Genomic DNA, 16,350 nt, shown 5'->3' with positions numbered 1-16,350 from the left:
GCTGAAGGACGCAGGGACAGCGCCCAAGCCCCACGACCGACCAAAAAAAATATCTTTTCATCACTGCCTTAATCAGAGGAATCCTATTCTATCCTCATAATACTATGAAGAAAAAGTATAAATCATGAGTATAAAGTATAATAAGAATAAAAAGTATAAAGTATGAGTTTTTCAACATACAGTTTTCACATACAGTTAAGATGGGTGTTGGTGGCTCATGCTTGTAATCCTAGCTACTTAGGAGACTGAGATCTGAGGATTGCAGTTTGAAGCCAGCTGGGGCAGAAAAGTTTGTGAGAATCTTTTATCTCCAGTAAACTACTCCGAAAAAGCTGGAAGTGGCACTGTGGCTCATTGGTAGAATGCTAGCTTTTAGCAAAAGAAGCCCAGGAATAATGCCTAGGCCTAGATTAGAAGCCCCAGGAGCAGCCAAAAAAAGAAAAAGAAAAAGGAAAAAAAAGGAAATGCATTTATTCCAGAAGAGTTAACTGAGATAGTGTTTGTCATGAGTTTACGAGTCAGGTATATATATTTTTTCAGCCATCTTTACTGTCATACATACTTACAGCCATGTTTACTGCAGTATGACTACAGGCAAACTATGCCAGTCATAGTTGGAGATGAGAAGAGGTACATCAGAAAGGTAATACACATTTCAGTGACCATTAAAAAAATAGCTATGTGAGAACCAGTGAACAGCAGTTGAGGAAGAAATCCTGCAGAAGTGGGTGTGGAAGGGGTGGGGCTGGCACCAGTGACTCCTGTTGAGTGACAGCTCCAGGGATATATAAAAGGCTGGTTAAGCCAAGTAGGAAGAACAGTGGCCTGAAGCTCCAGGCACAAACACAGGCCCAGGTTTGTAGGCAACAGCAGCAACAGTCCCCACAGAAACCCTGCAAAGTCCAGAGCAGGAATGAACAGGTCCAGGATGCCACGCTTCTTCTTGTCTTATCTACTAGGAGCCTGGCTACTGTTGAGCCTGATGCCCCATGAGACCAGGGCGCGCTCCAGGGAAGCTTTAACTGATTTCCTCTGTAGTAGTCAACTAATCTCAAGTATTGAAAACTTCTGCAGGGAATCTTCTGGAAGAGCAGCAAATCCGAAAAAGGAACTCCCATTTCAACAAACCCTTCTGTCAGGTGAGCACTCCAGCCTTTCTTCCTCCCCTCTGGTTCTGCATCGAGCACTGGAAACTTTCAGCAGCTGAGCAATCTGCAAGTGCATCCTAGATCTCATTGTGTGTGTTGGGGATGGGGGTGGGGGGGCGGGGCAGGCTGTGTTCAGACTCACTGTGCAGTAGCAGGTTCCTTTAAGTGTAGATTTCTCCTTTGGCACTTGCTATTATTGAAAGGATCTAATCTCACCATTAAAGAGACACAGAACAGATAGGAAACAGACCAAAGAGACACTTGAAGCCTTTCCCCCTTGGCAGCCAGACCAATAAGATAGGCAGAACTGGAAAAGCTAGAAGAAGGTGGAGCTGTCTAAGGGAGTTGGAGGCTGGGGTGGGGGTGGGGAGGGGAAGGGAACACTCCATGCCTCATTTAAGGTTTCAGAATGAAATTTTTCCTTTTCAGCATGAAAGCAATTACAATTTAGCTGACTCTCTTGGATACAAATGTGTTTTTACTTCTCACCCTTGTTCACTTTTTCCCCCCTTGTTTGATCTAACAGATGCCATAGACTTATCTAACTACAAAGATCTTGAAGGCTTAAATATCTTGTCGGAATACATTCCTGACTTTCCAGAAGAGCTGAAGACCTCCATTTCTGACAAACAATCCTTCTTAAGGAAGATACGACATCCAAGAGAAAAGAAAGGATTGATTGATCTTCTCGCTGCATTTGCGGCATCTTGCTGCAGTGATGATTGTATTGGAAAAATTAAAGAGATTATGTGTTTTGCTAACTGGGATAACAATATTGAAGCTCGAGAATACTGATGATCATGATTATTTCATCAGTGATCATTGATAATAATAATGGGTTCGTCCTTTGAACTTGCATTTGTAATCTTGATTATTCCTTCTCTGAGGTCTCACTCAGTCACCACTGATTATTAAAATCATGAGAAATTTCTCTGTGGTAATCCTTCTCATTTTCTGAAAAGAATGTTCTCCAGTGTCTCTATTATTTGTGACTATATCAACCTTTTTAGCCAAGCCATTTGTTGAAGGATTAGCTTTGTTTTCTTGATAAGAAGTAAAATAACATCAATGGCTCTTAATCATATTAACCTTGGAACGATTAGACCATCTTTATCATTATCACCAACACAATGAATGACCTACATAAAAAAGCCACAAGATTGTTTCGTGGTCTTCCTCAGTTTAGACCATGGGAATACAAAAACCACTAGCCCTGCAATATTCTTCTACTTGAGTCACAAAGGAAACATTTGGTTTTACTATCTCTTCTCTGCCAGCAGCTACCCTGGAGACTAAAGCTCTATCATTTAGATTTTTATTCACATGTGAACTTATTTTTTTTGAAGTAGAGTTATTTTATGTGCCTTAAAAAACTTATCTTTAACAAATCAGTTTATGAAAACAATACATCTTTCAATAATCTTACAATACCCCTTTCAATATTCTCACCTATCTTTCCCAACCTCTCCTTCCCTCATTCTTCTCAAATTTGTAGGATATACATTGAATCCTTAACTGCATTCTTCCCCAGTTTCTCCTCTTCAGTCATCTACTCCTCTTCCCTTGATCCCACCCCACCCCTTTCCTAGTGGTTATTTTGTTGAACTTTGACTTTGTCTTTCTAAGGAATTAAATATTTGAGATCTAGCCTGAATCTACCTACATGTTGAATATAGGTATATATTGAATCTCTCTATATTTTTCCAGTGTAATGTTATAATAAGTTACCCTTGTTAAAAATAATAGTTATTCGTATTATTTTATTATCTTTTGTAGTTGTACAAATGAGTTGCCATTTAACAAAGCAGTTTGTGAACATAAAATATTTTGGTCAGTGTCATACCCTTCAATATTCTTACCACCTCTCCCCACCCATTCTCTTACTCTTCTTAGTTTTGTAAGATATGCACTGGCTGCATTGCAACACAGAACACTGTGGTATTCATTTTGTTTTTTGCTGACCCAACTATGTGCTTTGAATGGTCCTGGGAAATCATTTATTTCTTTTTTAAGCAGGAATTCATAAGCATCTTCTCTGGTGGGCAAAAGTTGTCCTACTTTATTGTTTTTAACAAATGCTCAGTTATACAATGTACATACAAAGTGAATTGATAACTACTACTAATATACTATCAACTATTAATCATCAATAGTGTTTAATAATGTGTCAATAATAGTTCATAAATTGGTGCACATCTACCACACAAATGCAAGATAAGGGGTATAAGGAAATTCTCTGCATCATCTAGTATATTTTCATATAAACCTAAAAGTTCACTTTTAGAAAGTTGCTAATTTTGAAAACAAAAGAAATAAAGGTACCTTTTAAGGGCCTACGTGCTGTCCCTAGGTGCTAACCCTTAACCACTTGGGCCACAGCTCCAGTTCTGGCTTTTTGGTGGTTTAATTGGAGATGAGAGTCTCACAGACATTCCTGCCTAGGCTGGCTTTGAACTGTGATCCTCAGATCTCATGTCCTGAGTAGCAAGAAATTATAGGCATGCACCACTGGTGCTTTGCTTAAAAGTACCCGATATTCTTAATTATTATTTCTTAATTATTATTAGTTCTTTTATTATCTTCAAGAAGTTATACAAAGGAGCTGCCATTTAACAAAGCAGTTTATGAATCCAATGTATCTTACTCAGTGTTACCCCTTTCAACCTTCTCATTTACAGATACCTTTTTAAAAGGAAAATAAAGGTGTCCATTTGAATGTGTAATAAATCCTGTGACTCCTGTCCTGTCTACTGGATTCCAGAGATCTCTCCCCCCCATACAGTATCCTAGGATTCAGTGCTAGGTGCAGTTAATCTGATGATGAAGAGCAATAAACACTAAAGTTTTTCAATGAGTCATTATAGATACAACATCAGAGAACAGTAGTTTAACTATAGGTTAACTTCTAGTCTCTTTTCCTAGGGTCTTCTCCCTGAATACCTCAACTCTGGAGACTATGTGTGCTAGATGTGATTTCTCTTGTCTCTGGGAGGTAGCAATATCCATGTGACACAGTACAACAAAAGCATAAGACATGTTTTCTGAAAAAGTCTGTTTTCTAGTCTAATCAGTAAGACCTATTGCTTTTCTGCCTGAAGCAAATGCTAAGACAGGAAGATGAAGTAGCCATCTTGGGAGTCATGAGGTAGAAAGCATCAGGACAGAGGCCAGTATGTTAATATAGCTAATTGGAAAGGTGGGCAGGCCTTACTGGTCTCATTCAAAGGCTAATCAATGTTGCATGCTTATTCCATGGGAGTTGTGTAAACTGCTGTTATAGCTTTCTTTAATTTACAGAGAACACAGTTTTGATACACTGTATAAATTGTAATTTGATTTTTATTACTAATATTTTTAGTTATCTTTCAGAAGTTGTACAAAGGGGTTTCAATTCAACATGCCAGTTTATGAGTACAAGGCATCTTTATGAGTACAATGTCATCCCTCCTTCCATAATTCTCCTCCATCTCTCCAGCCCCACCATCCCCTCAAGCTATAATTTTAATATGAGAATTTTATTAAGCTATCAGGAATAGTTTCTCTTTAGTAGCACAAACATTCCATTTTGTTTTGTTTTGTTTTTTACAGAACTGAGGATTGAACCCAGTACCTTGCACATGCCAGGCAAGTGTTCTTCCACTGAGCTCAACCCCCAACCCATATTAGACATTTTCAAGACACTAAGTGGCTTCATGTTTGTAGAAGATGGCTAACCACACACTATCTTCTACCACTCCGAAAGTCACCCTGTGAGTAAATGTAGACTCGGATTCTAGGAGCCCTGCCTGCCTCCATGGGTTTTGTGGAGGAACAGATATGGGATGGGGCCCAAGGCATGATCTGGAAATAGCTCTGCTCTCTGCCACTGTGGGTCTGTTTCCTGCACATTGTCTTTGCTCTTGTGACTTGAATGTTCCCTTTAGACAGTACCTTTCCTGGCTTTATCCAAGGTGGCGTATGTCCTCAGAAGCTATAAGCAACCATTTTATGAAGGTATGCAAGGGCTTTGGTGAGAACCTAGTTAATCCTCGAGATTCAGATATGACTATTCATAATATGAATCTTGAAATATGAGTATTTGTGTCTTAATCACTTTAAATTCTGATTAGAGATGGAAGATGTTATCTTACCATTTCTGTAAATGCTGTCTAGGGCTGGGATGTAGTTCAAACACAAAGCGCTGGATAAAACACCAAGATTAAAACTATGCCAGGGCTGGGAAGGTGACTCAGTGGAAGAGTGCTTGCCTTGCACACATGAGGCCCTGGGTTCAATTCCTCAGCACCACATAAGCAGAAAAAGTCAGAAGTGGTGCTGTGGCTCAGGTGGTAGAGCACTAGCCTTGAGCTGAAGAGCTGAGGCCCAGAGAGTCCAGGCCCCCATGACTGACAAAAAATCCAACAACAACAGCAACAAAAACTATGCCAATTTACCTTCCTAATAAGTTTATATGCCATTTTAGTTATTTTACTTATAAAACAACACCTACATTCTAAAATGTTCACTACAATACCAAGTATATTTCCTTACTAAACTAGTCCTTTTATAGCATGCTACTGAATTCTCTATCCTTGTCTATATGTATCTATTCTTTTTGTCCTTTGAAAATTTTCCTTTTTCATCTTTAGGCTTGGGAGTAAAACTCCAGTTTGAAAATGTTTGCGCTTGTGTATCCTCAACTATGTTAAATTGCTCTAATGTCCAAAGTGATGATTTACATTTAAGAGTTCATTGATGGCGTAGAGGTTGGAAATCTGATGGCTGAGAATGATGGCTTGGATGTTAACAATAAGTCACATCCAGGCTCACTGATGTTAACAGAATGACTTAAGGCCTATTCAAAGTACCTTTTCGGACTCACAGCTCTTGTAGTCCACTAAATATGACAGCCCCAATTTGACCATTCGTGGCTAAAGATCCCTCCCTTTGACAAGTGAAGAAAGTGAAAGACACATAACCTGGTCTTCAGAATTGGTGATTACCTAACCCAGTTCTCCAGGAATAATCATCTCCATGACCACAGACCAAAATAGAAATTCAAGGTCTTGGCACCTTGAAGAGTAGCCCTCTTTCTTAAGCCTGCCCTCCCTTCCAGCTTGAGAATGTACATTCACTAAAAACTTGCCTCTATTTAAGCATCCTCTGTGTTTATCCCTGAATTCTTTCTCTGAAATGACCAAGCCCCTAACCGGAGGACATAGCTGTAGTAATATCTTTTGGTGTGCCAGATGGAAGATTGAAGAGACACCTACAGTCACATTATCATCTTCGGTCTTACACATTAGAGCTTCTCAGCTATCCTGACAATCCTCTGGGATTTACTCTCACCCTGGAAGCAAATAACCCACAGATGTCCTAAAAAGAAAAGTTCTAATTCATTTCTGTAATGTAGAATCTACCTCTCATCCCCTCACACATATAGATGAGAAAATGGTGAAATTTGTCCTGAAAATGGAATTTGAGTCACAATAGTCCCTTCTGGCCTTGAGATGCCATGTAATTTACAGGTCTTTATGTACAGTTTGTGCTTTGAAGCACAAACGTGGCTTAGGACCGCAATGATCCTTGGGGAAAAGAATAAACCACAATCTGTTCTTATAGTCCCTACGGGCTCACAAACCTCAAATAATTCTCACCATGGGAACAGCGCAATGCCACGTGCAGGCACCCGAGGTGGTTACTTCCTAGACTCTTGGACAAGCGTCCAAACACAAGACTGTGGTCTTCTCTGCTCACCTGCCCACTTCAGGAGGTAATCATGGCAGACATTAGAAAACATTCCTTTACTGACCCAATATTGTCCCTGAAAGCACACAGTATTGAAGACCTACTTTATTGGGAGATTAGCTCTAGACATTGGGAGGAAGTTCCAAATGTTAGGGAACAAGGGACCTTCAGATCTAATAACCAGATGCCTTCTTTATCTTTAACAACCCAGATCAAGCAGAGAAGGACAGCTGTAGGGCACAGGAGGAAAGATGAGCCCAGAAGCTAGGTAGAAGGCAAGCCACCCTCTAGGAGCCATGTTGTCTTTGAGTCACTCAGACAGTGACAAGTGGAAGGCTCCAGGTTAAAGGGATTTGCTTTAACTGAGAGCAGTCTGACCACTGCAGCAAGGCATGTCCTTAGAATGACACCCAACAAAGACACCCAGTGCTATATGCAAACAAAAAGGCATTGGAAACAAGATCAACCTCAGCTCCAGAGATAGCTGGGATCAAGTTTGGAAGGTAAATGGTTGGCTGTGTCTCATTGAATAATCTGCCCAGGGCCCTCTGTGGCCCTCAGGGCCTGTCCACATGGGAAGGGAGGAGCCCTGGATTTGTCCTGCAAGTCTGCTTGATTCTCTATCAGTATGTGCCTGTTCAGTTTTCACTTTCTCATCTGGGCCCTGTCCTTCAAAAACCTGCATAATTATGGGGGATAAGGGAAGGCCTTAGCTGTGAAAGTTTACTCCTCCTTCAGTGTTAGGAAAGACTAAATAGTTGCCCATCAATTTGACTTTTCTATCCTAAATTACAACTACAGGGTTACCACTTAAAGATTTGGAGTTTTTTGTATTTTCTCTCCCTTCTGTCTGTCTCTGGTTTATACTAAGAATGTTTTTCAGTTCAAGGTTGTTTGGGACTTTCCTATTTTAGCCAATCCTAGCTGGAATGCTGCATTCTGTAATTGTGAGACCAAAGCAGGGGTAAATGTTTAAAAGGTCCTTTTAAAAATCACAGTGGCAAGGAAGTCTGCATAAGACCTGCAGCTATGTGTGAACAGATTATCTTGATTTGTCTTTTTTTTTTTTTTTGGCGGTTGTGGAGCTTGAACTCTGGGCCTGGGTGCTGTCCCTCAGCTCTTCAGCTCAAGGTGAGTGCTCTACTGCTTGAGCCACAGCGCCACTTTCAGTTTTCTAGCGGTTTATTGGAGATAAGAGTCTCACAGACTTTTCTGCCCAGGCTGGCTTTAAACCATGATCCTCAGATCTCAGCCTCCTGAGTAGCTAGGATTACAGGCTTGATTTGTCTTATTTTACTACAAATATGGCTTGAATTTTTTTTTAAGTAGAAAGGTACCAGTAAGACAATGATAAGATAGAAAAATGGCTGAAAGAAAGACAGAATTTTTATGACAATATTTTTAGTGGAAATAAGATCTTGTCCTAAAGAGATGCTTCAAAAAATAAAAGTAGCAAAGAATAAGACCAGGAGGCTAACAGTTTGTCACAGAAAAGATTGTTAGTGTAATATTTGTGCTGAGCTACAACTGACAGACTATGGTATAAGGAAAGAATGAGTATCAAGGTTATTTTTGGTAAGATAAAGGTGTTTTTTCCCCTAAGAGCAAAAGATTATTCAAGAATGGAAATCGGTAGGTAATGGAAAAACCAGACTACAAATATGTCTAGAATGATTGTGGCAGGATTCGTGATGAGATAGAATCAAGAGGAAACCCAATGTTATCTTGGTGAGTTTATGGAAAGCTCTAAGGCCAGAGCAGCAGGAAAGGAAGATGAAGAGATGCATACCAAATGTATAGCACCTTTCTGTGCTGGAAGCACATAAGACCTCAGAAGGTTAGAACTGCCTCTCCTCTGACAGAATGGCCAAGTGAATATATCAGTCTCCTACTTATGGTCAGACCACATGGGCTCTAGTGAATACCAAAGCAAAATGCACATTAATTCATGAAATGCCCACAAACCTAGAGGACAACAGGCAACTGTAACTAAGGAAGGAGCTAGGACAGTGGAAATCACAGGAACAAAGAGGGGAAAGGGGAATTGTTGTCTACAGACCTGTTCAGATATGGACTTCATGTGCTACCCTAGCAGCATGTTTTGAATGATAGCACAATTTGTGTGGGTGCATTGTAGACCGGCTGCATTGTAGACCTGCCCACTGGACAGGCCCCATTTTGCTGCTGTTCAACCAGGACAGCAACCTATGACTAGGGAAGTCTTAGATGCCAGGGGAAGGCACCTTCACTGTTTGGTTAAGTGACTGTCAGTAAAACTCATGTCTAAAAATGTCAATTTGCTTCTATATAATACTGCCAGTATCACAAGGTAAACTTTCAGCCACTATCACAAGATAAACTTCATTAGCAACCAGGACCCCTAGGTAAGACTACCACCTGATTCTACTGTTCATCTTAGTCTTGGCCATCACCTTTAAGCAGCACCTATTCAATAAAAAAGTTGTTTCTGAAGAAGTGAATCACAGCCTTCCTCTCTTCTAAGAATATGTGCCCATACTCCTGGAGATGAAAATACATTATGCAGAGAGTTAGGAAAACTGATAGCTGAGAATGGTAGCCTGGATGGTAACCAAAAAAAAATTGCCTCAAGTTCAAGGGCAGACTTGAATTAATGAGCCCTTAGCTCAAAAACAAAATGCAAAGGGACAGGAGATGTAGCTCAGATAGCATAGCAATTACTTAGTGAGTATGAGACTCTGAGTTCAATCTTCTCCCCCCAATCACATCTTATCCTACTGACATAAACAGAATTCATGACTTACAGCAGGATGACTCATTAACTAACAACTTACAGCAAGATCATATTGACCCACACACAGTCCCTAAAGGTCACAGAAAACCCATGTCCCAAATCCATTTAACCACCCATGGCCACATATCCGCTTGCTCACTGTGTGGGAGGTATTAAAAGATGCACAATTCAGCCTTCAGGAATTAATGACACACAAAACAGTTGTTTAGGAATGAGCATATTCATGTCCTAAGACCACAATACAAGATCAGGGTCTTGCTTGAGAATGTACTCTTGCTTCGTTTTTCTTTTCAATGATAAGCCTTGTCCTGCTTAAGTCTCCTCTGTCTCCATCCTTGAATTTTTTATTTTTTTCTCTGAAAAGTCCAAGAACCTTCTGGCCCCTAACGCAATGATCTGGATCTGGTAATAACAACATAAAATTATTTAAGATCTTTTAGCAAAATCCAAGTTTGTGGCTTTCTTCATATATGACCTAAGGGTTAAAATTGATAGGAGGAATTTTGACCCATTTTTATGTTTTGGTGTTTGACATTATAGTAAGGTGAGCTCTAACATTGTTAAAGTGATAAAAAAATTTTAATGGTAATTTTAGACAAACAGCATTAACAAGCAATCATATAGTGAGACTGTTAACAAAATACTTTTTTGCATAAAGGTATTAATAACAGAAACTATGTCAAGGCAAAAAAAAATTTCTTTTTCACCAAAGGAAAAATCCAGATTTTTAAAAAATTGATTTCTCATATTCTAATAATTGGCAGGCAGGGGGTGGGGGTGGGAGGAAGAAAGAGGTATCAGCAAAATGTCATAAAAATATCTATGAATGTTAGATTCACTGTGTATAATTAGCATTATCTCAGCAAAACTTAGCGATCAATCTTCTTTTACAACCAACTTGGCAACATTTCTCACTCAATAGCATTTCAGATTGTCTCTTTTTTCGGGAGTGATTATCCAAGCCAAAGTATTTTAGTTCTGAAAGACTTTTGTCTTCTGCTTCACTTTGTATGTTATGGATAATTCTCTTAAATTCTTCAAAGCTGAGATGTGAATCCTTTAATGCAGGTACATATTGTTGCTGTAGCTCTAATAATACTGGTGGACTCTCCGTAAGAATTGCTTTTGGCTCCTGTGGCAAATTTGGTATGAATTCCAACATCAGATTTAAGAGATCAGTATCTTTCTTGGTGTAGGATGGCATAGGTTCTGTCAAGTTAAAAAAATGTGGAGAGAGGAAGAAAAAGTCAAGAAGCATCAGGAGAACTACAAGTGTTTGTAAAGACATAAAAGACAGCATTATCTTCCTATAACTGGACAGAGTCAACTCGTGTTTTAAGATCTAACTTGGAGTACTCCACTACTGGGATCTTATTAAGTTCTCTTTTCTTCCACCTAACCTCTGCCATCTGTCTTCATTAACCTATCACTGCTTTATCAAAACAATGGTTCACTCTTTGCCATTTTACTGAAGTTGCTGGTCACTGAAAGCACTCATTTTTTTTTTAACCTGAGTAATTGTCTTCATTGGTAATAAGGTTCCAAGTTATGATAGCAATTTTTAAAGATGAATTTTTTTATATTATTGAAAGTTATCAACTATTCCACAGAGGCAAATTACTGCCTTGAGGATACAGTTTAAAAGGCAGAACTTTCAACAGTTCAGATCAAACTGACAGGGGATTAAGTCTGGAATATTCCTTCAACATTTATATCACCATCTTTCTCCCTCAGAATATTTCCTCTGTCAACATTATCATATAGAGAGAAATAGATGGAAAGAATGCTAATAAAACATCATAGTCCCCCATATGAGATTAGTACCTTCTGTGGTATCTTTGTACATGTTAGTATATCTTCTATTGCAGTGGACAAACTAAGTGCTATGTTGGTCAAATTGTAAAGTAAAAACCTGGGTTGAGAACCTGATCCAACCTGCTGACATCTTCCTTCTTTTTACACTCAATTGGTTGAGCATCTATTGAATTTTTCTATGTCCCTGGCACTGACAGTTAAGGTATTTAAATTAAAAAAAATGTTTTTTGCATTCAAAAAATTTTTCAGTTTTATGGGTCTTTCCCTAATACCATATGCTTTACAATTACACAATCTAAGAGTTTTAGCACACAAAGAAATTGGAAATCCTGATAAAGTTTCAATTATAGCAGAAGCCTGGATCTATTCTCATTGTTCTTCACAGAGAGAAAAAAGGTTCTGCTTTTATTAATGTGGCATTATTCCAAAAATAGTGGAAACAAAAAAGCCAAAAGATGTAAGTGTGCAGAGTAGATACCTGGTTGGCCACTGAAGTCTACCATTCAGAGAAAACTGAGACCCTCATTTGGGCAGGGATGGTCGGGCCGATCTACTTTGTGTGAGTCCTGTAGCAAATGTCTCCGTTGTTCTTTTGACTAGTGACAATTTTCAGCCATTGTAGTTTGGCAGAGGAACAATAATAATACTGTATCATTTTGTCTTTTCTTCTGATGCTTCCTGTCATTTAAATTATTAACTGGCATCTTTTCTTCCAGAAATCTCTTTGGTTCAAAACACATCAAAGATTAAAACTAGTAATATTGTATATTAAAAAAATAAATTATTAACTGGCCATGACAGATGAAATTTCATATATGCCAGAAGTTTTGACTTCACACTCCCTCAGTAAGATATCCTATGTTGAAGTCCTTTTATTCATTGCAAATGTCTATTTGCATTATTGATTGGGACTTTATTGAATGGGGCTTATTGCATGTCAAGGAAATTTGATAACTTTCTATATTCTTAAAGAAAGAGCCAAGACTCAAAGAGAATATTCTAGTCTATCAGAATTCATGCAAACATACACCTCCCCTTTTTGGTCCTGGGAGTTGAACTCAAGGCTTGGAGCATACTGGGTAAGTATTCTACCACTTGTGTCCCAGTCTGAAACACAAACCTATTAATTACTGTACTTTTTCTTAGTCAAATCTCACATCAAGGAAACCTCTTCTAGGCAAAAATACATCTCATTTTTTTTAAAGGATAGGGTGGAATTTGGGTACCCATTATGGGGTAAAATGGTTAGCTAATAACTTTATAATTAAAAACAAATAAAATCCATCAACAGTAGATGTAGAAAAACTCATATGAACCATACATTCAGTAATTCCTACCTAGTGTATCCCTACCTAATAACTTTCTATTAATCCCTACCTACAGGCAGTATTTTAATGGCTATTTCCAGTTAAATGTTGTACTGGGTAGCAATATAGAGAATTATTTTAGAAGACTTTAAAATCACAACAAATCTCTTCTAAGAAAATACAACTTCCATCATATATAATGAATGTACACAGCAAAATATTTCCAGCAACAATTCGAAATGATCTAAATACCTAACAGAAAATGTTTGGTTTTTTTTGTTGATTTGTTTTGTTTGGTCAGTCATGGGGCTTGAACTCTGGGCCTGGGTGCTGTCCCTGAGCTCTTTAGCTCAAGGTAAGCACTCTACCACTTAAACCACAGTGCCACTTCCAGTTTTCTGGTGGTTAACTGGAGATAAGAATCTCACAGACTTTCCTGCCTGGGCTGGCTTTGAACTGTGATCCTCAGATCTCAGCTTCCTGAGTAGCTAGGATTAAAGGCGTGAGCAACCAGTGACTGCCTAACAGAGAATGTGTAAAATACACAGTTGTGTGCTGTTCAAAGGTGGAGAGATGTTCTGAGGAAAGTATTGTTAGTTGATTTTGCTGCAGACAAGCTAGTGTGTATTTTCGGAGACCTTGGTGGTGCAGGTCAACCCCTGATACAGGTCAAGCACTTGAAATGGCCTGTTGATTGTATGGGGAGGTGTGGTAAACAAGAATGTCTGAGGCTACTGCCAGCATTACTCAGCCTACTGGTTTACAGTAAAACATTTTAACAAGTAGAAGTACATGCTAAGATAACAATGAAGAACTGGCAGCATGGCTCGAGTAGATAGAGTGCCCAAAGCCCTGAATTAAGTCCATATTACAGCAAGAAAAAATAACCCCAATAAATTAAACAGTAAAATAATGAAAGTAAATACAGAAACTTGTAATAGTCATTATCTAGTATTATGTATGGCACAAAATTGTATGTGTTATATTTTTGTGGTGTGTGTGTGTGTGTGTGTGTGTGTGTGTGTGTGTGTGTATGCTGGTACTGGGGCTTGATCCCAGAGCCTTGCTCTCCTGCTTGGCTTTTTCCACTCAAAGCTAGTGCCATTTGAGCCTCACATCCATTTCCAGTATGTGCTATACTTTTCTAGATATGACTGACGGCACAGTGGGTTTATTTCATAGTTTATTTCTGCAAACAGCAAACACCAAAGTTATTGTACTTGGCTGTGACTTGACTACAGCTATAATATAACTACATGATAAGAAGCTTTAAGTTCCAATACAGCCTCCTGAAATACCATTAGAAAAGTGGTCCATTGTTGATCTAAACATCACTAAGTGGCAGGGTCATATACGGCAGATTTAGTGCATGCACTCTATGCACACATTTGAATAGTCATTTTTGAGAATAAAGTTGTGAGAAATTGCTCAAAGTAAAATGTAAAGTGAAAATGCAAGGCAGATATATATCTCCATGTATTAACATTTTCCCATGTTATTTAATATATTTCCATTTTCTTGTGTTACAAGTGCTTTCTAGTTTTCTTACTGTGCTATATATATTAATATATATTTAATATGAGTACTAATACTAACATTCAGAAAAGTAAAAATAAAAAAGCAAATGCAATAAAAATCTAGTGTTTCCGAGCTTGAATTCTGAAATTCCTAGATTGCTGTATTCTATTAACGTTATACAGGAGTTATATAAAACCTAGGATTAAATAAATCTCTGACAAATAATGTAGAAAATTAAATAACTTTACAATTGTACTTTAAATCCCACAAAAGAATGGGAAACGTATTTACTGTGCACAATGATTTTGCATGTGGATTAGTTGTGTCCAGCATGTTCATAGAGCTTATAAATCTTAGCTGTGGTTTAGCATGAATTACATACATGGTAAGAAATGTAAAGCATTTAATTATTTGTAATCGAGTTTGCTTTCTCTGAATTCAACATAACATCATATTAATAAGACTAGCCAGTAATTCTAACTTCCCAATGTTACTTATTTAGTTTGCAGTTTAGCCTTTAAAATGCCTTAATAACTAATGAAAGTATTTTCCAATAAAACATTCCACATCTGTCTAAGCTGTACTCAATTCAGAAGTGTTTCAAAAGTAGGTGCATGCAGCTTTTACAGCTTAGAAGTTTGTATCAGTAAGGTCATCAACCATTGATGATCTCAGTGCAAATGCTCCTCTCTCTGATAACTTTTGACCTTTGTCTCTAGTTATACAGTCACTTTCGTTTCTCTTCCATGCCCCTCTCTCAGCTGAACTTCAATAGCCAATTAAGAAATGGGAGGTTAAGGATTTTCCCATGATATTAGATTATTAATCAATTAATTAATGATTGGTAGTGAGGCTTGAACTTAGGGCCTGGGCTCTGTCCTTGAGCTCTTTTGCTCAAGGCTAGTGGCTACTACTACTATTAGCTACCACTTCAAGCTACAGCTCCACTTCTGGTTTTTGAGTGGTTAATTGGAGGTAACAATCTCACAGGGACTTTTTCCTGCCCCAGCTGGCTTTGAACTGCGATCCTCAGGCCTCAGCCTCTTCAGTAGTTAGGATTCCTGGCGTAAGCCTGGTGATACTTCATTAAAAAAAAAAATACCTCCATGACATAAGCCACAGCTCAGTTTTTTGTTTGTTTGTTCATTCGTTTTTGAAAAAGGAAAGTGGCAAAATGTACAATCCTGTCTTTCGTTTTAGGGCCTGGTCTGGGAGGGCTACAGAAAGGCTCGATCACCACTTCCTCACTTCCTGCAACATCGGGGTCGGGTTCCGGGGCCTAGTGACTACCATACCTACTACCTGGCCAGCTTTTCGTCTGGGTGTAGATTTGGGTTGTATCCCCTTCCCCGATGGCCGAGCTAGCAGCCTAAGACCTGTGGCAAGATTCACAGTGAGACTCAACCCAAGTCAGAAAGGAAAGCTTCAACCTTCCTAAGAGCCAGCTGCGGCTCGATGCTGCTAGCCAATGAGCACTCGAGTTGGTCTGTGCCCCCTGCGGCGATAGAGCTTTCCTATTGGTCAGGAGTCAGAAGCCCACCAATGGGAAGTGCGGGAAGGCCAGCGGTATAGAGGGAGGCTCTCACCTGCAAAGGGCCCTGACTCCAGATGGGGCTCCTCTTGGCTCAAAGACATTCTTCGAAGCGAGGTCCTCCCACAAGTGTCGATCACTGTGCGGGCAAATTCCCGGCCGCACACCTTAATAACTTCCTCCAGCCACAGGTCCCGCATCCAGGCTCTGGAAGGTTGGCTCAGCAGCAACCCCAGTCCCAGTAGGTAGAACAAAAACAAGCGTGACATCTTGAGATGGGTCTCTACTGCTCCGGGTTTTCCAGCCTTTTGGGACTGGCCTTGCTCTGGCCTCCCAGCCTGGGTCTGCTTATGACCCGGGCTTCGGGTTGCTTTTTCTACCAGTCCAACCTGGCTTTTAGATCCTTGGGGCAGAAGGCTGATGTCAGCAAGGGTTCCAGCTCCACCCCCTTCCCACCCACCCCTGGCAGTATTTTCTTCCTCAGCCCTTGTTCACCTTACCCATCTTCCTCTCATTACTACACCCGCTTGT

The 16,350-nt window shown here is 39.4% G+C and overlaps 1 protein-coding gene and 1 long non-coding RNA gene across 2 annotated transcripts; one reads left to right on the top strand and one right to left on the bottom strand.

The window, feature by feature from the left end:
- Window positions 1-830: 830 nt before the first annotated feature.
- LOC138836828 (uncharacterized) lies at window positions 831-2,075 on the top strand. Its single transcript, XR_011375077.1, has 2 exons — window positions 831-1,139; window positions 1,675-2,075. It is a non-coding gene; the product is annotated as an uncharacterized lncRNA (long non-coding RNA).
- An 8,432-nt stretch (window positions 2,076-10,507) lies between these two features.
- LOC138836826 (prorelaxin H2-like) lies at window positions 10,508-16,088 on the bottom strand. The gene is made up of 2 exons (XM_070035446.1): window positions 15,875-16,088; window positions 10,508-10,857 (listed from the first exon to the last, which is right to left on the bottom strand). The coding sequence occupies exons 1-2, from the start codon at window positions 16,086-16,088 to the stop codon at window positions 10,508-10,510; spliced, it is 564 nt and encodes a 187-aa protein (XP_069891547.1).
- Window positions 16,089-16,350: the final 262 nt, after the last annotated feature.

The sequence above is a fragment of the Dipodomys merriami genome, unplaced genomic scaffold (assembly GCF_024711535.1).
Source record: "Dipodomys merriami isolate MVZ:Mamm:240054 unplaced genomic scaffold, mDipMer1.0.p SCAF_26, whole genome shotgun sequence".
Taxonomy (NCBI): domain Eukaryota; kingdom Metazoa; phylum Chordata; class Mammalia; order Rodentia; family Heteromyidae; genus Dipodomys; species Dipodomys merriami.
Note: the sequence above shows the minus strand (reverse complement) of the source record. Positions and strands in the feature narration are given on the sequence as shown.

What these genes read in the sequence shown, in the direction of transcription:
- LOC138836826 (XM_070035446.1), bottom strand. Translation starts at nt 16,088, where the DNA reads ATGTCACGCTTGTTTTTGTTCTACCTACTGGGACTGGGGTTGCTGCTG. An exon ending in GGAGTCAGGGCCCTTTGCAG is followed by an intron (nt 10,858 to 15,874) that starts GTGAGAGCCTCC and finishes TTAACTTGACAG; the next exon opens with AACCTATGCCATCCTACACC.